This window comes from Coregonus lavaretus, assembly GCF_964263955.1.
Source record: "Coregonus lavaretus genome assembly, contig: HAP1_SCAFFOLD_656, whole genome shotgun sequence".
NCBI lineage: Eukaryota > Metazoa > Chordata > Actinopteri > Salmoniformes > Salmonidae > Coregonus > Coregonus lavaretus.
In genome coordinates this window covers 25330-44890 of record NW_028159049.1, presented here as the reverse complement: position 1 = coordinate 44890, position 19561 = coordinate 25330, and the positions used below count along the sequence as shown (strand labels likewise).

Sequence of the window (19561 nt, the reverse complement as noted above, 5' to 3'; positions counted from 1 at the left end):
ATATATGTACAGGTAGTTTCAGCTCATTTATGCATATTGTTCAATTTGGACATTAGGACCTTCATAAAGCATCACTAATATAGTACAGAACAAAGTTCAGGGATGGGTCTCTGTGTTTTCCTCAATTCTTTGCTTCTCTCAACCTCAGAAGCAAGGAGAGGACTTGAGGAATCAAGGTAAATACTTTAGAGATCTATCCAAAGGGAGGCATGGGGATAGAGGGATAGAATCTGAAGTGACCGAGGGATAGAATCTGAAGTAGAGGGTCACTTAGTTGAACGGGACTCTCTAATCTGCTACAAACATTAGATTCCAACAAACACTTTATTTTCCAGAATCTTATCGAAGGTATGTTTCGTAATAGAAATTCCTTAGACTCGAAGTATGACGCTAATTGTTTTCCTATCAATACTTCATTGTAATCATGAATAACATTGTAGTAATACCATGGTAATAACTGCCACTGTTTTGGTGAAGATTTGAATGACCGATTGTAAGGCAGACTTTACCTTAGCAACATAATTGCATGTATACTGGTTGGTTATTGATACATTAATATACATAATAGAAAAACAAAGTTAACTCAATCATGCGATTGTTGCAGCTTTCCAATGCAAATGGTATCATAGCAACTGTGTGTTCAGTAATACTGTTTATATAGGAAGTATACCTTTATGATAAAGGGATCAAAATGTACTGCAGTAAGTGTTTCATCATCTACAGTTCCAGTGCAAGCATCAGGGTTGGGTCAATTGATTTTAAAATCTGGTCATTTGGTAAGTAATTGACTGAATTGAAATGGAATTGACCCCACCCTGGTAAGCATACAGTCCTAAGTCTGAGAAAAGGTGTTCTAGTTGTTCCGTTAAAGGGTTGGAATGGAAGCATACAGTAAATACCCGTTATCAAAATGGCAACGTGAATAACAATTAAGTCATGATGTCATTTCCTGGTGAACAGAGAACCCTGGTATGATGCGTTGTTGGTTCGTTACGGAACGTTGTGCTTGTAAATCTGAGGAATATATGTGTTATGTCTTTTCATGGTGTTGTGGGAACAAGGTTACATTTATTAGATAGGTGACTCTTGGTGCCGCAGAGTCTGGATTCCAGTATGTCGAGGGAGGTTACTGTGGTTTATCTTAGAATGATTGATAGACATAATATACTGACTTGGGGTACAAGGTAATACCATCAAAGAAGGGAGTGTCCACTGATGGTTAACAGATGTTGTTGAAGAAACGTGTAACATGAAGTACATAAACTGAGAGATTTATTTTGTCTAGTAGTTGGGATGACAAGAGGCAAAGCACGTGCCTTTTGTTAGACGAACCCGGTACAGTATCTATTAAATACTTTGTATTAACTCTCCATATAATTGTTTAAGTATATTCTTGCATCCTGAATTACTTGACACCAGAGAAACTCATCATAACAATATGTCATTATTGATCTCTGAAGAACGTTTCAAGAGGGATGTAATGAGTCCCTTAATCAATATAAATTGGTGTATTTAAATGTCAATGTAGCTTATCTTGCTTGCTTACAATACCGTACAGGTCCCATATATTCAATTTCCAATTGCCTTTTAACATTATATAGTGCCACATATTTCATTTCCGTTATTCCATTTATTACTGTACATGTGGCCATGCCTGTCCATCCATCACCTCTATATGGGTGTCCATTTTGCACCAGGGTTCTCTGGGTCACAGGAAGTGATGTAACAATAGGTGATATGACACCAAGTGACCAGGTCAGGTGACAGATGTACAGCGTGACTGTGTTGTTGTTACTAAGGTGGTGTGTGACTGGGAGGGTGTACTCCAACTCCTCTGTAACCATGGTTACATGATACAACACTGGGTGGCTCCGCAGCAGTCCTTGATGATGGTGATGGACTTGGTAATGGATGGCTTGCCTGGCGGAGGATCAGGGACTTGTCTCTTGGGCTTCTGGGGATCTAGGGTAAGAGAGAGGGCATGGGTAAATCTGAGATGTCATAGGCACCCTAATCTCAACATAGTGCACTACTTTCTGCACTCCCAGCAGAGCCTCATAAAGGGGCGCACATTTGGACACGTTCTCTGTGGTTTTAGATGGAAATGAAAAAGGCACAACCATTTCGCTAAGGTTCCCATCTTTGCCTCTGTTTGAATGAAGTCCTGGTACACGCTTGATTAGACTAAATCAACACCATAACAACTAAGAGTCAGTTCTCTAATCGATATTCTAATAGGATTTGAATCAGCTGTTATCACACTAACTCCATTATGTGGCTTGTCAGTTATCCCTTATTGCCACTCGATTTATCTTTGTCTTGAACTAATGTGACAGAGCCAGTGTGCATGGTATCAAACTGTATGACAGTCAGGGTCACTCATGGTCTGTGACTCTGGACATGACAGAACTAATCTGCTTTATATTATATCCACATATCTTTACTGTATGTATGGTTTTAATATGTACTTGAGGGTTTTCATCAAGGCCACTCGCTCTGTGACTATGATTATGTTGTTGCATTGTCAAAAGGGTGAACCTGTAAGCATTTCATTGCACTGTGTATCATGGGTATATGACTCATAAACAAACTTGAGCTATTGATTGTGTACTAGTGTGTGGTTTGTATGAAGGCTAATACTCACTTTGGGCAGCTTCTCTGGCCAGCTTCTCCAGAGGCATCAGCTTCAGTCTCAGGAACTCAGCCATCTCCTTGTCCTCCTCCTGCTCCCTGTAGAGAGGATAGGGGTTAGAGTCAGTGGTTACAGACGCAGTCACCTCTAACTCAATGACAAAACGTCACATAGTCTGTAGAATACCACCATACCGTTCAGTTACAGTACCTACATACCAAAGCCATTGCCCCTAAACAGTTCTCACATTCCAGCCCTGTGTCCATACACCTATTCCATAAAGTGATTGACTATTTAGAGCACATAAAATCTCCATGCACATAACTTTGTTTCCAAGAATGTCTCGCAATCTGTCCGTGGCAGTTTTAATTCTCAATATCCTAAATACTCCATACATTCACTGAATGACACACTGTGATCTCATACCAGATCTGCTGTCTGTAAGTAATCTCCATGTCAAAGACAGGAGGACCAAGATAGCAGGCAGAGAGGATGGGGAGTAAGTGAGAGACCAAGGGGGACCAAGAGGCAGCCCAGGCAGAAGAGGAAGTGGAGATGATAGGGAGTTGAACTGTGGTCATTTGTCATCTCCCTCAGACTGTCTGGCAGTTAACCTTAATCTCTCCCCCTCCCTCAGACTGTCTGGCAGTTAACCTTAATCTCTCCCCCTCCCTCAGACTGTCTGGCAGTTAACCTTAACCTCTCCACCTCCCTCAGACTGTCTGGCAGTTAACCTTAACCTCTCCCTCTCCCTCAGACTGTCTGGCAGTTAGACCTTCATCTCTCCACCTCCCTCAGACTGTCTGGCAGTTAGACCTTCATCTCTCCACCTCCCTAAGACTGTCTGGCAGTTAGACCTTCATCTCTCCACCTCCCTCAGACTGTCTGGCAGTTAGACCTTCATCTCTCCACCTCCCTCAGACTGTCTGGCAGTTAACCTTAACCTCTCCACCTCCCTCAGACTGTCTGGCAGTTAACCTTAACCTCTCCCTCTCCCTCAGACTGTCTGGCAGTTAGACCTTCATCTCTCCACCTCCCTCAGACTGTCTGGCAGTTAGACCTTCATCTCTCCACCTCCCTAAGACTGTCTGGCAGTTAGACCTTCATCTCTCCACCTCCCTCAGACTGTCTGGCAGTTAGACCTTCATCTCTCCACCTCCCTCAGACTGTCTGGCAGTTAACCTTAATATCTCCACCTCCCTAAGACTGTCTGGCAGTTAACCTTAATATCTCCACCTCCCTCAGACTGTCTGGCAGTTAGATCTTTATCTCTCCACCTCCCTCAGACTGTCTGGCAGTTAGATCTTCATCTCTCCACCTCCCTCAGACTGTCTGGCAGTTAGATCTTCATCTCTCCACCTCCCTCAGACTGTCTGGCAGTTAACCTCTCCACCTCCCTTAGACTGTCTGGCAGTTAGACCTTCATCTCTCCACCTCCCTCCCTCCACCTCCCTCTGACCACAGTTCTACCTTAATCTCTCCACCTCTGCATCGTCCACTAGGAAATCCCTCTTCTGCACCAGTTTATGGATATTCAGGATCAACTCCTCCTCCCTCTGTCTCTGTTTCTTGGTCTTCTCTTTCTCTGGAGGAAAGAGAGAGGGAGGGGGATAGAGGGAGGGAGGTAGAGAGGGGGTTCGATTTTAAAGATGTATGTTTTATATCAAACTAAAAATTATATTTGTATCTTATATGAAATACATTTCTCAACTGATACAACATTTGTTAGATACTGAGCTACAGGGGAAGATGAAACTTCCTGGGAGGGCAGCAGTTGCTACCAAATAGTGATTCACATCACAAACAGTAGGGGGTCTATTCCATCTGTAAAGCTCAATTGATAGAAATGTAAAGGTAATGTCCGATTGAGCCGACATATGCAGCGATACCGTGAATGCAGTCTCCGCTAAAGAGGGACATTGTCTTTAAATTTCAATCACGCTGTAACGCTGAACTTCCGCGATGTGGATTGAATAGAGTCCTAGATCTTTATATTCTTAAATAGTCCTCCTCGTGTTTAATTCATGAGAACTAATCAGGAGACAAAATATGCAAATGCTGTTCGGTGATACAATGTCCTGTCTGAATGGGGGAATTTGCATAAGCAGTCGTATATTAATAGGGTGCATCTCAAATGTTACCCTATTCCCTACATAGGGCACTACTTTTGACCAGAGCCCAACGGGGCCATTTGCATAAGCAGTCGTATATTCATGAAGGATTTCGGCTTTATTCCCCTGACCTTCACACTCTGATAGACTGAGACACACACACACACATATACACTGCAATGGATGGAGAACAGTGTGCAGTGTTGTTGACAGTAGTAATAGAAGGTGGGAAAGCTAAGGCACCAGGCAGGAGAGGAGTGCAGTCTCGGCTCTTTCTCTCCCACCAGGATAGAACTGGATCCGTACAGCCATTCCCTGAACATACATACATGGTATATTATGACTCATAATGGTGTGAGGAATTTGATTTGATTTGGAATGTTTGTGTGCATGGCATTCTATATGTCAATGAATGTCATGCATAAAGTACTGGATTTAGCTTCTATGTAAGCAGTATGGCATCTGTACAGTATGTAGGCTTTATGTATGCTCTAATTAACAATTCATTCCATTGTTCTTGTTTGTTGCCATTCCAGATTATCACTAATACAGATCCAGTCACTCTGTCATCACAAGTATAAGGAGAAACTAGCCTGGTACCAGATCTGTTTGTGCTGTCTGGGACCAGGCTAGACAGCTAACTCTAGACTGTGACGTTGTAAAGTTGTAGTGGCTATTTGACTCCATAATCTGCTGTCAGCCTTGGCCACAAATAGACTTAACATCGTTTGTGGGGGACAAATAAATGAAGTAGTATTCGTTGAAATAATTTCTGTCCACAGTCCCAGGAAATGGACCATTGGCTCATATAGCCATTACGGTTAGCTGTGTGTGTGTGTGTGTGGCCATTATGACTGTGTGTGTGCCTACTCTACACTACCTGAGGGGAAGAAACTCCCCACCTCATAACTCTCCCATGTTCCTGAGAGTTACAATCAATTGTGCAGCTACTTTACCGCAGTGAACCTACCCACAAATCACCTCACCAGGAAGTGGGATGTAGCAGCTGGTAGCTGCATACGGTAGCAGTTTTTCTCCTCTACCATATTTCTGGGTCTATACTCACTACAGCAGGGGTGTCCAACTCATTCCATGGAGGGCCTAGTGTCTGCTGTTTTTTTCCTTTCAATTAAGACCGAGACAACTATGTGAGGGGAGTTCCTTACTAATTAGTGACCTTAATTCATCAATCAAGTCCAAGGGAGGAGTGAAAACCTGCAGACACTCGGCCCTCCGTGGAATGAGTTTGACACGTGCTCTACAGCATGCATAAGCAATTTGGCTAAGGGTACATTGAGGATAAATCCTGATATGCTTGTTCTATTTCCTAGAGGGATAGACAGTACGGCTCATTTCTCTCTGTTATGTTGCAGGGGAGGGCGGTGAAGGGGATTTCTTGTGATGTCTGTGTTGGCTCTAGTTATATGATACATTTGTCTCTCTGTTGCCAGCTATGATATGACAGGAGAGTGCAGCCAGTGGAGGTGATGTCTGTGTTGCCGTTAGTTACATGGATATATGGTAATATAAACTGGGTGGTTCGAGCCCTGAATGCTGATTGGCTGACAGCCGTAACCAGTTTATAATAGCAATAAGGCACCTTGGGGGTTTGTGGTATATGGCCAATATACCACGGCTAAGGGCTGTATCCAGGCACTCCGTGTTGCGTCGCGCATAAGAACAGCCCTTAGCCGTGGTATATTGGCCATATACCACACCTCCTCGGGCCTTATTGCTTAAATATATACCTCTGATATTTGGTCAATTTTTCTGCCTGTTACTGGATAGGAAAGTGGTGGACAGTGGAACTGTTGTGATTGTGATGAATGTATTTGTTGCTGTTAGTTACCTGGTACAGTTACCACCTTCCTCAGCTCCTGTTTCAGACTCATGATGTCTTTGCAGAGCTGGATGTCGTCCGCCCTGGAAAAGACAACAACATTTATTCCAGTTAGGAAGGGTAAAGCACAGTGTGACTCTATGGCCCTGTTCCATTTTGGTTCCTCCAAGTAACCTGGCTATTGGAGGCCTATTGACATAATTTGCATTCATCTAGTTCTTTCAGATCTGTGAGCTAGGTGAAAGGGGATAGAATTTGAAAAGATATGGGGCCCGCTATCCACTCTATCTATGCCCTACTATATATCAATGCGGCCCAGTACATAATAAACACAAGGAACACTGTGCAGTCATACTGACAGATATCTTATAAAAATAGTGTTTTACAGAAACATAAAAGATAAAGCAAACATCCACATATAAAAGCTATAGAGGGAAATATATAAAGCCGTCTTTCTATTACAGTAAAAGACAAAGTTACACCCCCCCTTAGGGATGAGTGTGGGCAGATGGGAAGCGTTGAATGAATCACTCCTCTACCAGAGCCTCTGGTCCTGAAGACCCACCCTGAGGACCCTACTGGTCCCTCTCTATCATATCATCCCCTTCTCTTCTCCTCCCCTTCCTCCGTCTCTCCTTCTCTCTCTTCTCCTCCCCTTCCTCCATCTCTCCTTCTCTCTCTTTCCTCCCCTTCCTCCGTCTCTCCTTCTCTCTTCTCCTCCCCTTCCTCCGTCTCTCCTTCTCTCTCTTCTCCTCCGTCTCTCCTTCTCTCTCTTCTCCTCCGTCTCTCCTTCTCTCTCTTCTCCTCCGTCTCTCCTTCTCTCTCTTCTCCTCCGTCTCTCCTTCTCTCTCTTTCCTCCCCTTCCTCCGTCTCTCCTTCTCTCTCTTCTCCTCCCCTTCCTCCGTCTCTCCTTCTCTTTCTTCTCCTCCGTCTCTCCTTCTCTCTCTTCTCCTCCGTCTCTCCTTCTCTCTCTTCTCCTCCCCTTCCTCCGTCTCTCCTGCTCTCTCTTCTCCTCCCCTTCCTCCGTCTCTCCTTCTCTCTCTTTTCTCTCCTTCCCATCATCCCTCCATCCTTCCATCTCTCCTCCCCTCCATCTTTCACTCTTTCTCTCTTTCCTCTCTCAATTGCTACATCCCTCTCGCTCTTCTCTGCCCCCGCCCGCCCCCTCCCATTCATCTCTCTCCTCCTCTCCTCCCCTCCTCTCCCTCCATCCATCCCTCCCTCTCTCTCTCTGCAGCGCTGTGACAGCTACCAGGGATTTAAGTCTCTCTGCTGTAAATCACAGACTGATGACTCATCCACCGGCTCCCAACACCTCTCCCGCCTCCTCCCTCCATCTCTCTCTCCTCCCCCTCTTTCTCCCTGTTCCTCAGCCCCTCCCTCCCTCCCTCCCTCCCTCCCTCCTCCCCCTCTCCCTGTTTCTCTCCCTGTTCCTCCTTAACCTCCCTCCCTCCCTCCCTCCCTTCATCTCTCTCCTCCCCCTCTCTGCCTCCTCTGCTCTCTCCCTGTCCCTCTTCTTCATCTCCCTCTCCTCCTCCTCTTCCTCCATCCCTCTCCCTGCTATCATCCCCACCTCCCTTCATCTCTCTCCTCCTCCTCCTCTAGTTCCCTCTGTCTCCCCTGTTCCTCTTCTTCAGCCTCTTCTCCCTCTGCTCTTTCGACACCCTGTCCCTGTAATTTTCACCCACTCACTTGTTCCTGTCTCTCAACCTCAACATCTTTTTCTCTCCTCCTCACTATCCCCTATTTGCCTTGTGTTGTTTACCCACTCACTAGACCCCAACGGGGCTTTCCAGCAGGCTTTGCACTCCATCTGCTACAGACTGTGTGTGTGTGTGTGTGTGTGTCTGAATCACACATAGCTGGAGGTATTGGTATCACTGTTCACTGATGAAGCCATCTAAGCTAATGAAGCCACACGTCCCACCGATCTCTTTCCAGTTTCTATTGATTGTATTTGCCATCACACAAAAAAATATCTCACTGTATATTTTCTCAATGTTTAGAACTCAATAGCGACACAATATGATGGACCAAGATTCCCTGAATATCAAGCATCAACTTCTGATCACCTGGTCACCTGACCCCGTGATAAGACCAATAAGGTCACCAACGACCTGCTGATGGCGGCTGATGCAGGCTCCCCCTGTCTCCTGATCCTCCTGTACATGAGAGCAGTGTTTCACACTGTCGACCACCCCATCCTCCTGGAACGCCTCCGGGACACCATCGGACTGTCTGGATCAGCTCTGAGCTGGTTCCACTCCTACCTCTCAGACAGGACTGAGTATGAGTTTTTCAGTGTCCCACAAGGATCTGTTCTTGGACCCATCCTGTTTGTCTTGTACATGCTCCCCCTCGGTCGTGTCATCAGCCGGCATGGAATCTCATTGCCCTGCTATGCTGATGACACCCAGCTGTATGTAAAAGCTTCCCCATGTCCCTCTGATGCATGTGCCCATCTGAACACCTGCCGTGAGGAGATAAGGGCATGAATGAAGCAAAACTTCCTTCAACTGAACAGCATCGAAACTGAGGCCCTACTTCCAGGTCCAGCACTCACCAATAACACACCTCACCATTGCAGGACAGAACACTCCTCTCTCCCCCTCGGTTTCCAATCCGTGTGTAAAGCTCCCTGACCTTTGACAGCCACATACAACGACTGTGTAAAGCGTCATTCTATCACCTCAAGAACATTGCCAAACTCCGTTCCACTCTCACTCAGTCTGACGCAGGGAAGCTCGTCCATGCCATTATCTCCTCAAGGCTGGACTACTGCAACACACTCTTCAACAGGATCCCTGGCAGGAGTCTCCAGCAGCTCCACTACATCCAGAACAACGCTGCCAGGATCCTGATGAGAGTGCGGAAACACCCTCACATCATCCCCCATTCTGGCATCTCTGCACTTGGTGTATTGATACACCATCCAACGTGTAATTCATAATTTCACCATGCTCAAAGGGATATTTAATGTCTGCTTTTTTATTTTTTACCCATCTACCAATAGGTGCCATTCTTTGCGAGGCATTTGAAAACCTCCCTGGTCTTTATGGTTGAATCTGTGTTTGAAATTCAACTGCTCGACTGAGGGACCTTACAGATAATTGTATGTGTGGGGTACAGAGATGAGGTAGTCATTCAAAAATCATGTTAAACACTATTATTGCACACAGAGTGAGTCCATGCAACTTATTATGTGACTTGTTTTACTGCTGAACGTATGCAGGCTTGGCATAACAAAGGGCCTGAATACTCATTGACACATTTTAGCTTTTCACTTTTTCTTAATTTGACATTATGGGGGTATTGTGTGCAGGCGATTGACAAAAAAATCGAAATTTACTATATTTTAAATTCAGGCTGTAACACAACAAAATGTGGAAAGAGTCAAGGGGTGTGAATACTTTCTGACGGCACTGTAATAGCATAGATGTCATTGCCAGCCTGCTCCATGCTAAAGCAGAAACACAATCTAGTTAACTAATTCTTCACAGTGTCAGAAATAAGGCTTTATTACATCTACATCAGGGTAATATCATTATCATCAGGATATACAGTATAAACTTATTAGGCTTATCTGTATGGGTGTCATTCTTTTTAAGGGGCCCAAAAGTCTACATGCTCTCTTTACTGTACATAATACATTGACCCACTCTTGGAAGAAAATGGAAATTCTATCTATTCCAAAGAGCTTCTATATGATTAAAATCCAACACGTCTTCGCATTAAAGCCGCAGTTTGTAATTATTTTATCGTGGTGTTGATGGTCTCTGTACAGTACTCACATAAAGCGCAGTTCAGACTCCCTCCTCACCAGCACCTCCCTGAGACGCTGGATGCGAGCCATCTCCACTTCAATCTCATCTGGAGACATGATGCTCTCTGCCATGGACACATCTGACTGACCTGGAGAGAGAGAGAGGGGGAACTTTGTGTTTTAACACTAGTGTGAGTTACATCATTCTAACACATCGAGAGAGAGAGAGAGAAGGCTGGTCATTTCCTTTCTGTTTTAAATATTTTAATAGATAATTCATAAAAAACTAACACAATACCAACTTCTGGACTTCAGAACCGAAGGGCCTATTCTATTGTTGCCACCATCAAAGAGTCTGAAGAGGAGCCCTATGTCCTCCTTCCTCTGACTTAAAGAACAGTACATGGAATCGTTATATGGAGTAAAGATATAATAAATAACACAAGGCAGAATCCCAATGGACTTGGTCCTGCCAAGTGTTTCTGCATTACTGCCTAGCCTTGCATATTATTGTCCTCCCTTTATCCAGTACAATGCCCAAGGCTTGTTTGGCAGCTTTATTTTACAGTAATACAACACTACTCCCTGCTCCATCCAACGTCCTAATTATGAATGTGACGCTCGAGTAAGTCCAGGGACAAGATACGCATAGTAAATTATCTGAAATGTAAATGACACTAGGAATTTCTCTCTTGACTAAATGAAATGCATGGTGTTGCTTTTGAGCTGTCTTTTTCATGTCTTGTCTTCAAAGCAAAAAACCTTACTCACTCACACTAATTTGTAAGTCGCTCTGGATAAGAGCGTCTGCTAAATGACGTAAATGTAAATGTAAATGTCACACGCTGTCAAAGTGGTAAACCTAGACAAGTCCAGATGATAGTAACGGTATGTGTCATTTTGTCTCACAGTACCCACCTAAAATGAATAGAAGGTTCTGGTAAAATGGCTGATGACTAAGAAAGAAGTAGCTGACACCTTAAATTCGATGCCAGAGGCTCATGCACCCTGGTGTGATGCTCGTTGAATCGAGAACATAAAATGACATAATCGAAGGAGTCATTGACTCTGAGTATTAGTGAGGCTTTGGAAGGGCTGAAGGCTAGAGGTCTTGAAGGCAGTAGTTGTATCCCAAATGGCACCCTATTCCCTATATAGTGCACTACTTTTGACCAGAGCCCTATTGGTCCTGGTCAAAAGTAGTGCACTACATAGGGAATAGAGAGCCATTTGGGACTCAGACAGTGAGAAGGGCCTCAAGCCAAAGAGATGAGGGAAATTCGATACTGGTACTGACATAGATCAATGACCTGGAGTAACTCTTCACCAATTGGACTAATCCACCCTGAACCGGGGCCAATGACCTCACAAAGCCACCTATTCAACCAATAGCAATCAAAGACTGGACACAGCAACACAGTGCAGCCAATAGAAACGCAAACTGAGGGAATAATAAACGCATATTGCTAGTCACTAATGCAGTGTTCAAGTGCTATCAGAGTTATCGGGAGCTCCTACAGTGAGGGAAAAAGGTATTTGATCCCCTGCTGATTTCGTACGTTTGCCCACTGACAAAGAAATTATCAGTCTATAATTTTCAGTCCTTCACGGCGTAGTGTGTTACCAATTGTTTTCTTGGTGACTATGGTCCCAGCTGCCTTGAGATCATTGACAAGATCCTCCCGTGTAGTTCTGGGCTGATTCCTCACCGTTCTCATGATCATTGCAACTCCACGAGGTGAGATCTTGCATGGAGCCCCAGGGCGAGGGAGATTGACAGTTCTTTTGTGTTTCTTCCATTTGCGAATAATCGCACCAACTGTTGTCACCTTCTCACCAAGCTGCTTGGTGATGGTCTTGTAGCCCATTCCAGCCTTGTGTAGGTCTACAATCTTGTCCCTGACATCCTTGGAGAGCTCTTTGGTCTTGGCCATGGTGGAGAGTTTGGAATCTGATTGATTGATTGCTTCTGTGGACAGGTGTCTTTTATACAGGTAACAAACTGTGATTAGGAGCACTCCCTTTAAGAGTGTGCTCCTAATCTCAGCTCGTTACCTGTATAAAAGACACCTGGGAGCCAGAAATCTTTCTGATTGAGAGGGGGTCAAATACTTATTTCCCTCATTAAAATGCTAATCAATTTATAACATTTTTGACATGCGTTTTTCTGGATTTTGTTGTTATTCTGTCTCTCACTGTTCAAATAAACCTACCATTAAAATTATAGACTGATCATTTCTTTGTCAGTGGGCAAACGTACAAAATCAGCAGGGGATCAAATACTTTTTTCCCTCACTGTAGTTCCGAGTGGGAAATTTCACTTTAATAACCCTCCAAGTAGGAATTACAAGTAGGAAACTTGGAGAAAATGTTGTTACCCGAGTTGCGACGTTTCACCACGACCTTTCACCTTTTCAAACAAAAGATGACAACACATCTGTTTTTGACAATTACAACCTTATCAATATGGAGAATGTAGATAGTTTCACCATATTGTCAATGTTAAACAAGCTAAGTAACTTTATTATTAGCAATGTTATCTAGCTTATCAAGCTAGCTAAAGTCTTATTGGTTAAATAATTGTTCCGACTTCAAAAGCACTTCAACACAATCATGTCAGACTTACAACTTCCCATTTCCCATTTTCCACGAGCATGTGAAGCCAGCATAAGCAACTGAATGATCATCGTAATCCCAATGTCAACCAACTGAACACACTACTAACAATAATCCTAGGCTTCTCCAATGTGTAGCCTATGTCAGCACAAAAGCAAACTTGGGGCGATTAATAAACGCATATTGCAGTCAATAGCACAAGTAACGGAACAATCATCACACTCCCATTGTCAGCAAGAGTGCATAGGTCACAGGAGGCTGCTGAGGGGAGGACGGCTCATAATAATGGCCGGAACGGCGCAAATTTGGAATGGCATCAAACATCTGGAAACCATGTGTTTGATGTATTTGTTACCATTCCACTAATTCTGCTCCAGTCATTACCACGAGCCCGTTGTCCCCAATTAAGGTGCCACCAACTTCCTGTGGCCAAGGCTTAGGGGGCAACTTCCAATCCTCTAATTTCACACCTTGGACATCCATTGTAAACTATAGCCTCCCATCCCCCACTAGGCAGGACGTAAATATTTCACTCAGGGTTAGAAGGACGTACTGTACAGTACTGCTGGGAGACAGTACAGTACTGCTTCCAGACAGATTTCCCCGATGGAGACAGACAGGCTACGAGGCCAGAGAGGTGAACTGACTGTTCTGTGACTCCTCAACCAACTACTGGTAACGCTATCCATCCAGAAACCTTTACAAGGTGCTAATGTGGAGGGAGGACTCTTAAAGACAGTCGACAAAAAGGAAGTAGTGGTGTTCCAAATCTTGGTAATAAAGAACAAAAAACGATGTCACCTCATTTCAAATCAAATCAAATCAATGTGTATTTGCCACATCCGCCGAATACAACAGGTGTACACCTTACAGTGAAATGCTTACTTACAAGACCTTAACCAACAATGAGTTTTAAGAAAAACAAGTGTTAAGTAAAAAATAGATAAGTAAATAACAAATAAAATAAATAAATAATTAATAAAATAACAGTAGTGAGGCTGTATACAGGGGGTACCGGTACAGAGTCAGTGTGCGGGGGCACCGGTTTGTCGAGGTAATTGAGGTAATATGTACATGTGGGTAGAGTTAAAGTGACCTTCTATTGTTTTCTTTGGCTGGATGAGATTTTGACATTCATTTGAGTGACTGTTTTTGTCTAAGACAAATGTAACAAGAATCGAAATTGCATCCTGTGACTGTTCATAGCTGATGAGATTCAATGCTTAGCTTGACGTCGAGTCCTTGAATAAAAAGTAGCGACCTGATGTTTTCCCTGCTGTTGTAACCGCAGCATGAAAACATTGCTGATACCAACACAGTTGTAGCTGCAGTCTATAACGCAGTGTGGTAAACTGTGGGGGATTTATACCAAGTGGTTTCTCTCTCTCTTCCTCTACCCCTCACTGCTCTCTCTATCTTTCTCTCTCTCTCTATCTTTCTCTCTCTCTCTCTCTCTCTCTCTATCTTTCTCTCTCTCTCTCTCTCTCTCTCTCTCTCTCTCTCTCTCTCTCTCTCTCTCTCTCTCTCTCTCTCTCACTTTCTCTTCCTCTCTCTCTCTCCCCTCCTCTCTCTACCTCTCTCTTTACCCTCTCCTCTTTCTCTCCCCCTCTCTCCTCTCTTTCTACCTCACACAAAGACACACACACTCACTCACACGCGCACGCACGCACACACGCGAACACACACACACAATTTGCTGCTGACTGTCAATAGGACCGAGCCACACAAAGTCCTGACTGGCCCATTATGATGGCAGAGAACCAGGTCTGTAATGACTAACACACAAAGGATCTAAACTGCCTACTGCTCTTAGCTAAGGAAGTTATCTTAACGCAGTACATACTCAGTCAGCACACACTCCCACACTCAGTGGTCCACATTCAGCCACCAGCACGATTAGAGAGTGTGAGGAGGAAGATATTACTCATGGGGGTCTCCAACTACACTCCTGGCTACATGGCAAATGTTAAGTATGGAAGACTGAGGCTCTGTTCCAATATCCACAGCTCCATACCAATTAGTATGAAGCAATGTATTGGGCATGCATTCTTCGTGGTATGCTAGTGTGGGCACCACGGAAGGCAAAATGGCATTGAAAGACAAAGTAAGAATAATGATAAACCTACTACAGGAAAACAGACACAGTATGGCCTACAGACAGAACTGTATCGAAAAGACAAAGACAAAACAATAAGGGATGGATTCAATCCGTATCGCTGAAGTATCGTGGAATATCCGCCTTATAGCTCCAATGAAATTTAAAGGCAATATTCCCGCGTTCGTGGTAAACACAGCATATGTTGGCTCAATCGGAAATTACCTTTACATTTTAATACGGATCGTCCGTGATACGTATTGAATCCAGCTCTAAATCTATACAGTAACAGCAACATTTGTTCCTCCCCAGTCCCCACAGTCACTATTAGAAGAAATACCAGGCTCCCCTATCAACGTAGCTTCACTGTCATCACTGGCAGAGCCAAGCCAGTTATTAACACAATGTAATCACACTAATTGCATTAAAACAAACTGCCTAATCAATACCCTGAACATCTGTTTATCAATCAACTGATCAGCATAATGAGAGCCTTGATAGAACAAGTCGGAGGAGGAGGAGGAGGAGGAGGGTGGACACAGATGTCTGCTTGATGAGGGGAAGCAGATCTGTGATGTGGATATAATCTGCGTAGGAGCCACTTCAGGGTTATGTTCATTAGGGCATACAATGGAAAATGTTTTAAAACTTTTTGTAATGGAAACCGAAAATGAGATTTTCTTATTGTGCAAAGTCTGGTAGTCCCTCCCTGTTCAGTCTGCTTTCCTCCTAATGAACAGGGCCCAGAAGTACTACGTTAATTATAATGTTCCCCACTGTGTTTTAGTATCCAGCTATGCGACTCCCAACACAGATGGAAGTTGAAAGTTGGAACACACAAGGAGGAACCAGGGAAGGGGGGTGAATAGGTGTGTGTGTGTGTGTGTGTGTGTGTGTGTGTGTGTGTGTGTGTGTGTGTGTGTGTGTGTGTGTGTGTGTGTGTGTGTGTGTGTGTGTGTGTGTGTGTGTGTGTGTGTGTGTGTGTGTGTGTGTGTGTGTGTGTGTGTGTGTGTGTGTGTGTGTGTGTGTGTGTGTGTGTGTGTGTGTGTGTGTGTGTGTGTGTGTGTGTGTGTGTGTACTGGATGGGGAAGGAGAATGGGGAATGAGAGTCTATCTCTAAAAATAGCTGCAGCCTTCTTCTATTCATATTCAAGAGCTGAAGAATTCATCTCAGACTTTCTGCACCCCACTCTCCTCTCTTCTTCACTCCTGTTCTAACTCAAAGGAATTAATGAAGAGGACACAAATAATATATTATTCCATCAAGATCCAACGGGCCGATTTCTGTTGAAAGATTGATTCAGGCTGTTATGGTCAAATAGGACAGGAAGACATTATGAGCATCTGAATGCAGACAAACAGTCATAATTGGAGTTAGGCCTGGACAGATGTCACACAGACAGCGCTACACGAAATAGACAGAAAAACATACCTACCAGTATAAATCAAGTGAATATTGAACTTGAACTTGAACCCCATAGGTGTGTGAGGGTGACTCATGACAGGATTCTCTGCTGTGGATCTCTGGTTACATAAAGCACACAATATGACCTCTTTGTTATGACTCTGTCATCCCTGACCTCTGACCTCTCACCTCTGACCTCTGTTTACCCTCCATGACCCTCTTTATTTCTGTATTAGTAGACATACACTACCGGTCAAAAGTTTTAGAACACCTACTCATTCAAGGGTTTTTCTTTATTTTTTTACTATTTTCTACATTGTAGAATAATAGTGAAGACATCAAAACTATGAAATATATTTGTTTAACACAAAAAAAGTGTTAAACAAATCAAAATATATTTTATATTTGAGATTCTTCAAATAGCCTTGATGACAGCTTTGCACACTCTTGGCATTCTCTCAACCAGCTTAATGAGGTAGTCACCTGGAATGCATTTCAATTAACAGGTGTGCCTTGTTTAAAGTTAATTTGTGGAATTTCTTTCCTTCTTAATGCGCTTGAGCCAATCAGTTGTGTTGTGACAAGGTAGGGGGGTATACAGAAGATAGCCCTATTTGGTAAAAGACCAAGTCCATATTATGGCAAGAACAGCTCAAATAAACAAAGAGAAACGACAGTCCATCATTACTTTAAGACATGAAGGTCAGTCAATACGGAACATTTCAAGAACTTTGAAAGTTTCTTTAAATGCAGTCGCAAAAACCATCAAGCGCTATGATGAATCTGGCTCTCATGAGGACCGCCACAGGAATGGAAGACCCAGAGTTACCTCTGGTACAGAGGATAAGTTCATTAGAGTTATCAGCCTCAGAAATTGCAGTGCAAATAAATGCTTCACAGAGTTCAAGTAACAGACACATCTCAACATCAACTGTTCAGAGGAGACTGTGTGAATCAGGCCTTCATGGTCGAATTGCTGCAAAGAAACCACTACTAAAGGACACCAATAAGAAGAAGAGACTTGCTTGGGCCAACAAACACGAGCAACGGACATTAGACCGGTGGAAATTTGTCCTTTGGTCTGGAGTCCAAATTGGAGATTTTTGGTTCCAACCCCCGTGTCTTTGTGAGACGCGGTGTGGGTGAACGGATGATCTCCACATGTGTATTTCCCACCGTAAAGCATGGAGGAGGAGGTGTTATGGTGTGGGGGTGCTTTGCTGGTGACACTGTCTGTGATTTATTTAGAATTCAAGGCACACATAACCAGCATGGCTACCACAGCATTCTGCAGCGATACGCCATCCCATCTGGTTTGGGCTTGGTGGGACTATCATTTGTTTTTCAACAGGACAATGACCCAACACACCTCCAGGCTGTGTAAGGGCTATTTGACCAAGAAGGAGAGTGATGGAGTGCTGTATCAGATGACCTGGCCTCCACAATCCGCCGACCTCAACCAAATTGAGATGGTTTGGGATGAGTCGGACCGCAGAGTGAAGGAAAAGCAGCCAACAAGTGCTCAGCATATGTGGGAACTCCTTCAAGACTGTTGGAAAAACATTCCAGGTGAAGCTGGTTGAGAGAATGTTCTAAAACTTTTGACCGGTAGTGTATATCATACTGTTCGGATGACAGCTTCATGGCACTAGCCTAGCCTACCCATAACATCACAAATAGATGAAGAACAATGACCATGGCACATCATATAAACAACATTATTGAAACACTTATCTTAAAAATGTGTCTTCCTTTCGAAAGACCTCTCATAATGCATTGATATCTATCTTGCTGATAGAAAAAGGATGAAAACGAGGAGGATGAAAATCTCTTGCCAGTTTGTTTATATCATCTTTCTTGCTGGTATCAGTGCTGGTGATGCTGGTATTGACTCACACACTCACAGCCCAGCAGGTAGGCTTCTAGCCTGTTCTACTGTGCTGCATCCATCGACTGGAAGGGGTGCAGTTCAATCCATTAGGTCCAAGACCCAGTCAGACAACTTTGGAATGTACAGTCAGCTGAAAGCAAAGAGCTGGGAGCATTTCAGTGCTTCTTAGGCGTTATGGAAATAGGCTAGTAGATATAGGGCATTACATACATGTATACATTTCGGGGCTCCTCACCTATGTGCTATTGTAATATATACTGTTAATACAGTGGGTAAGCTACTGTAAATGGAAACTGGTTTATGTCATATGCTTCTGAGAAAGATCTTCTCAAATATTAATGTTATGGTTATTATCAGTGAATAACTGGTCAAATGCACCTCCAAAATACATTGAAAGCAAAGCACATGCATGGAGATGTATCCAGTCTATTTTCTAGGCAATTGGAATGACATTTACAAAACAATAAAGATGCACGAACCCATTGAAATTGATGGGTGTTGTTTTGCAACGCAACATCCCCTATTTGAAACCACATGCTTTATTCTGCACAGAGCAATAACCATTATAACCGGCGAAAACGTTACTTTGCAATGAATGACGCTCACCTTTGTCTTTTGTCCATTCCGTTTCTGATACAGCGCCGTAGCTCTTCAATGAGCGCTCGGTATCAGAAATTGATTTCTTCAATTCCATAGCTAGAATCGATGTATGATACACTATGACTTTAATGGGTTGTGGAAAGGTGTGTAAAAACCTATATAAAAATCCTGTAGCGCGTCTGTTTTCCTTTCAGGATAAATCAGTTTCGCCCGATTTGAAGGCACCACCGACCTGAGACTTTCAGCATCTTTCTTTAAGCTTACAAATTCCTTGACGTGTGGTACACAGATGGATGCAGCGCGCATGCGCATTGCGAACCGCAGAAGGGGAGAAAAACGACACCGAGGTTGCGTTGAAATATTTTTAAAATACAAAGCTGGAAATCGACATTTTCTATACATTTCTACTAGTTTTCCATCAAATTATTTATTAGAATAATTTTTTAGCAATAGCAGTTTTTTCAATGAAGATGTCAGTAGGCCTAGGTTTATGTGCTGAACATGTGGAGCAGGATTACATTTATAGAAAAATGTTTCGCTAATACAGTATCACTCTCGAAATAGCAAGTCCTTCAAACGAGTGGATGTCAAATAATTTGAGATACTCT

At 43.5% G+C, this 19561-nt stretch overlaps 1 protein-coding gene across 1 annotated transcript; it reads right to left on the bottom strand.

Moving 5' to 3' along the window:
* Positions 1–1846: 1846 nt before the first annotated feature.
* On the bottom strand, positions 1847–19047 carry LOC311123309 (bMERB domain-containing protein 1-like; the record flags this gene model as incomplete). The annotated part of the gene is made up of 6 exons (XM_084197568.1): positions 1847–1962; positions 2645–2730; positions 4103–4217; positions 6593–6666; positions 10375–10495; positions 18960–19047. 6 exons carry the CDS (start codon positions 19045–19047, stop codon positions 1847–1849), a joined length of 600 nt encoding a protein of 199 aa, XP_084053694.1.
* Between the last annotated feature and the right edge of the window lie 514 nt (positions 19048–19561).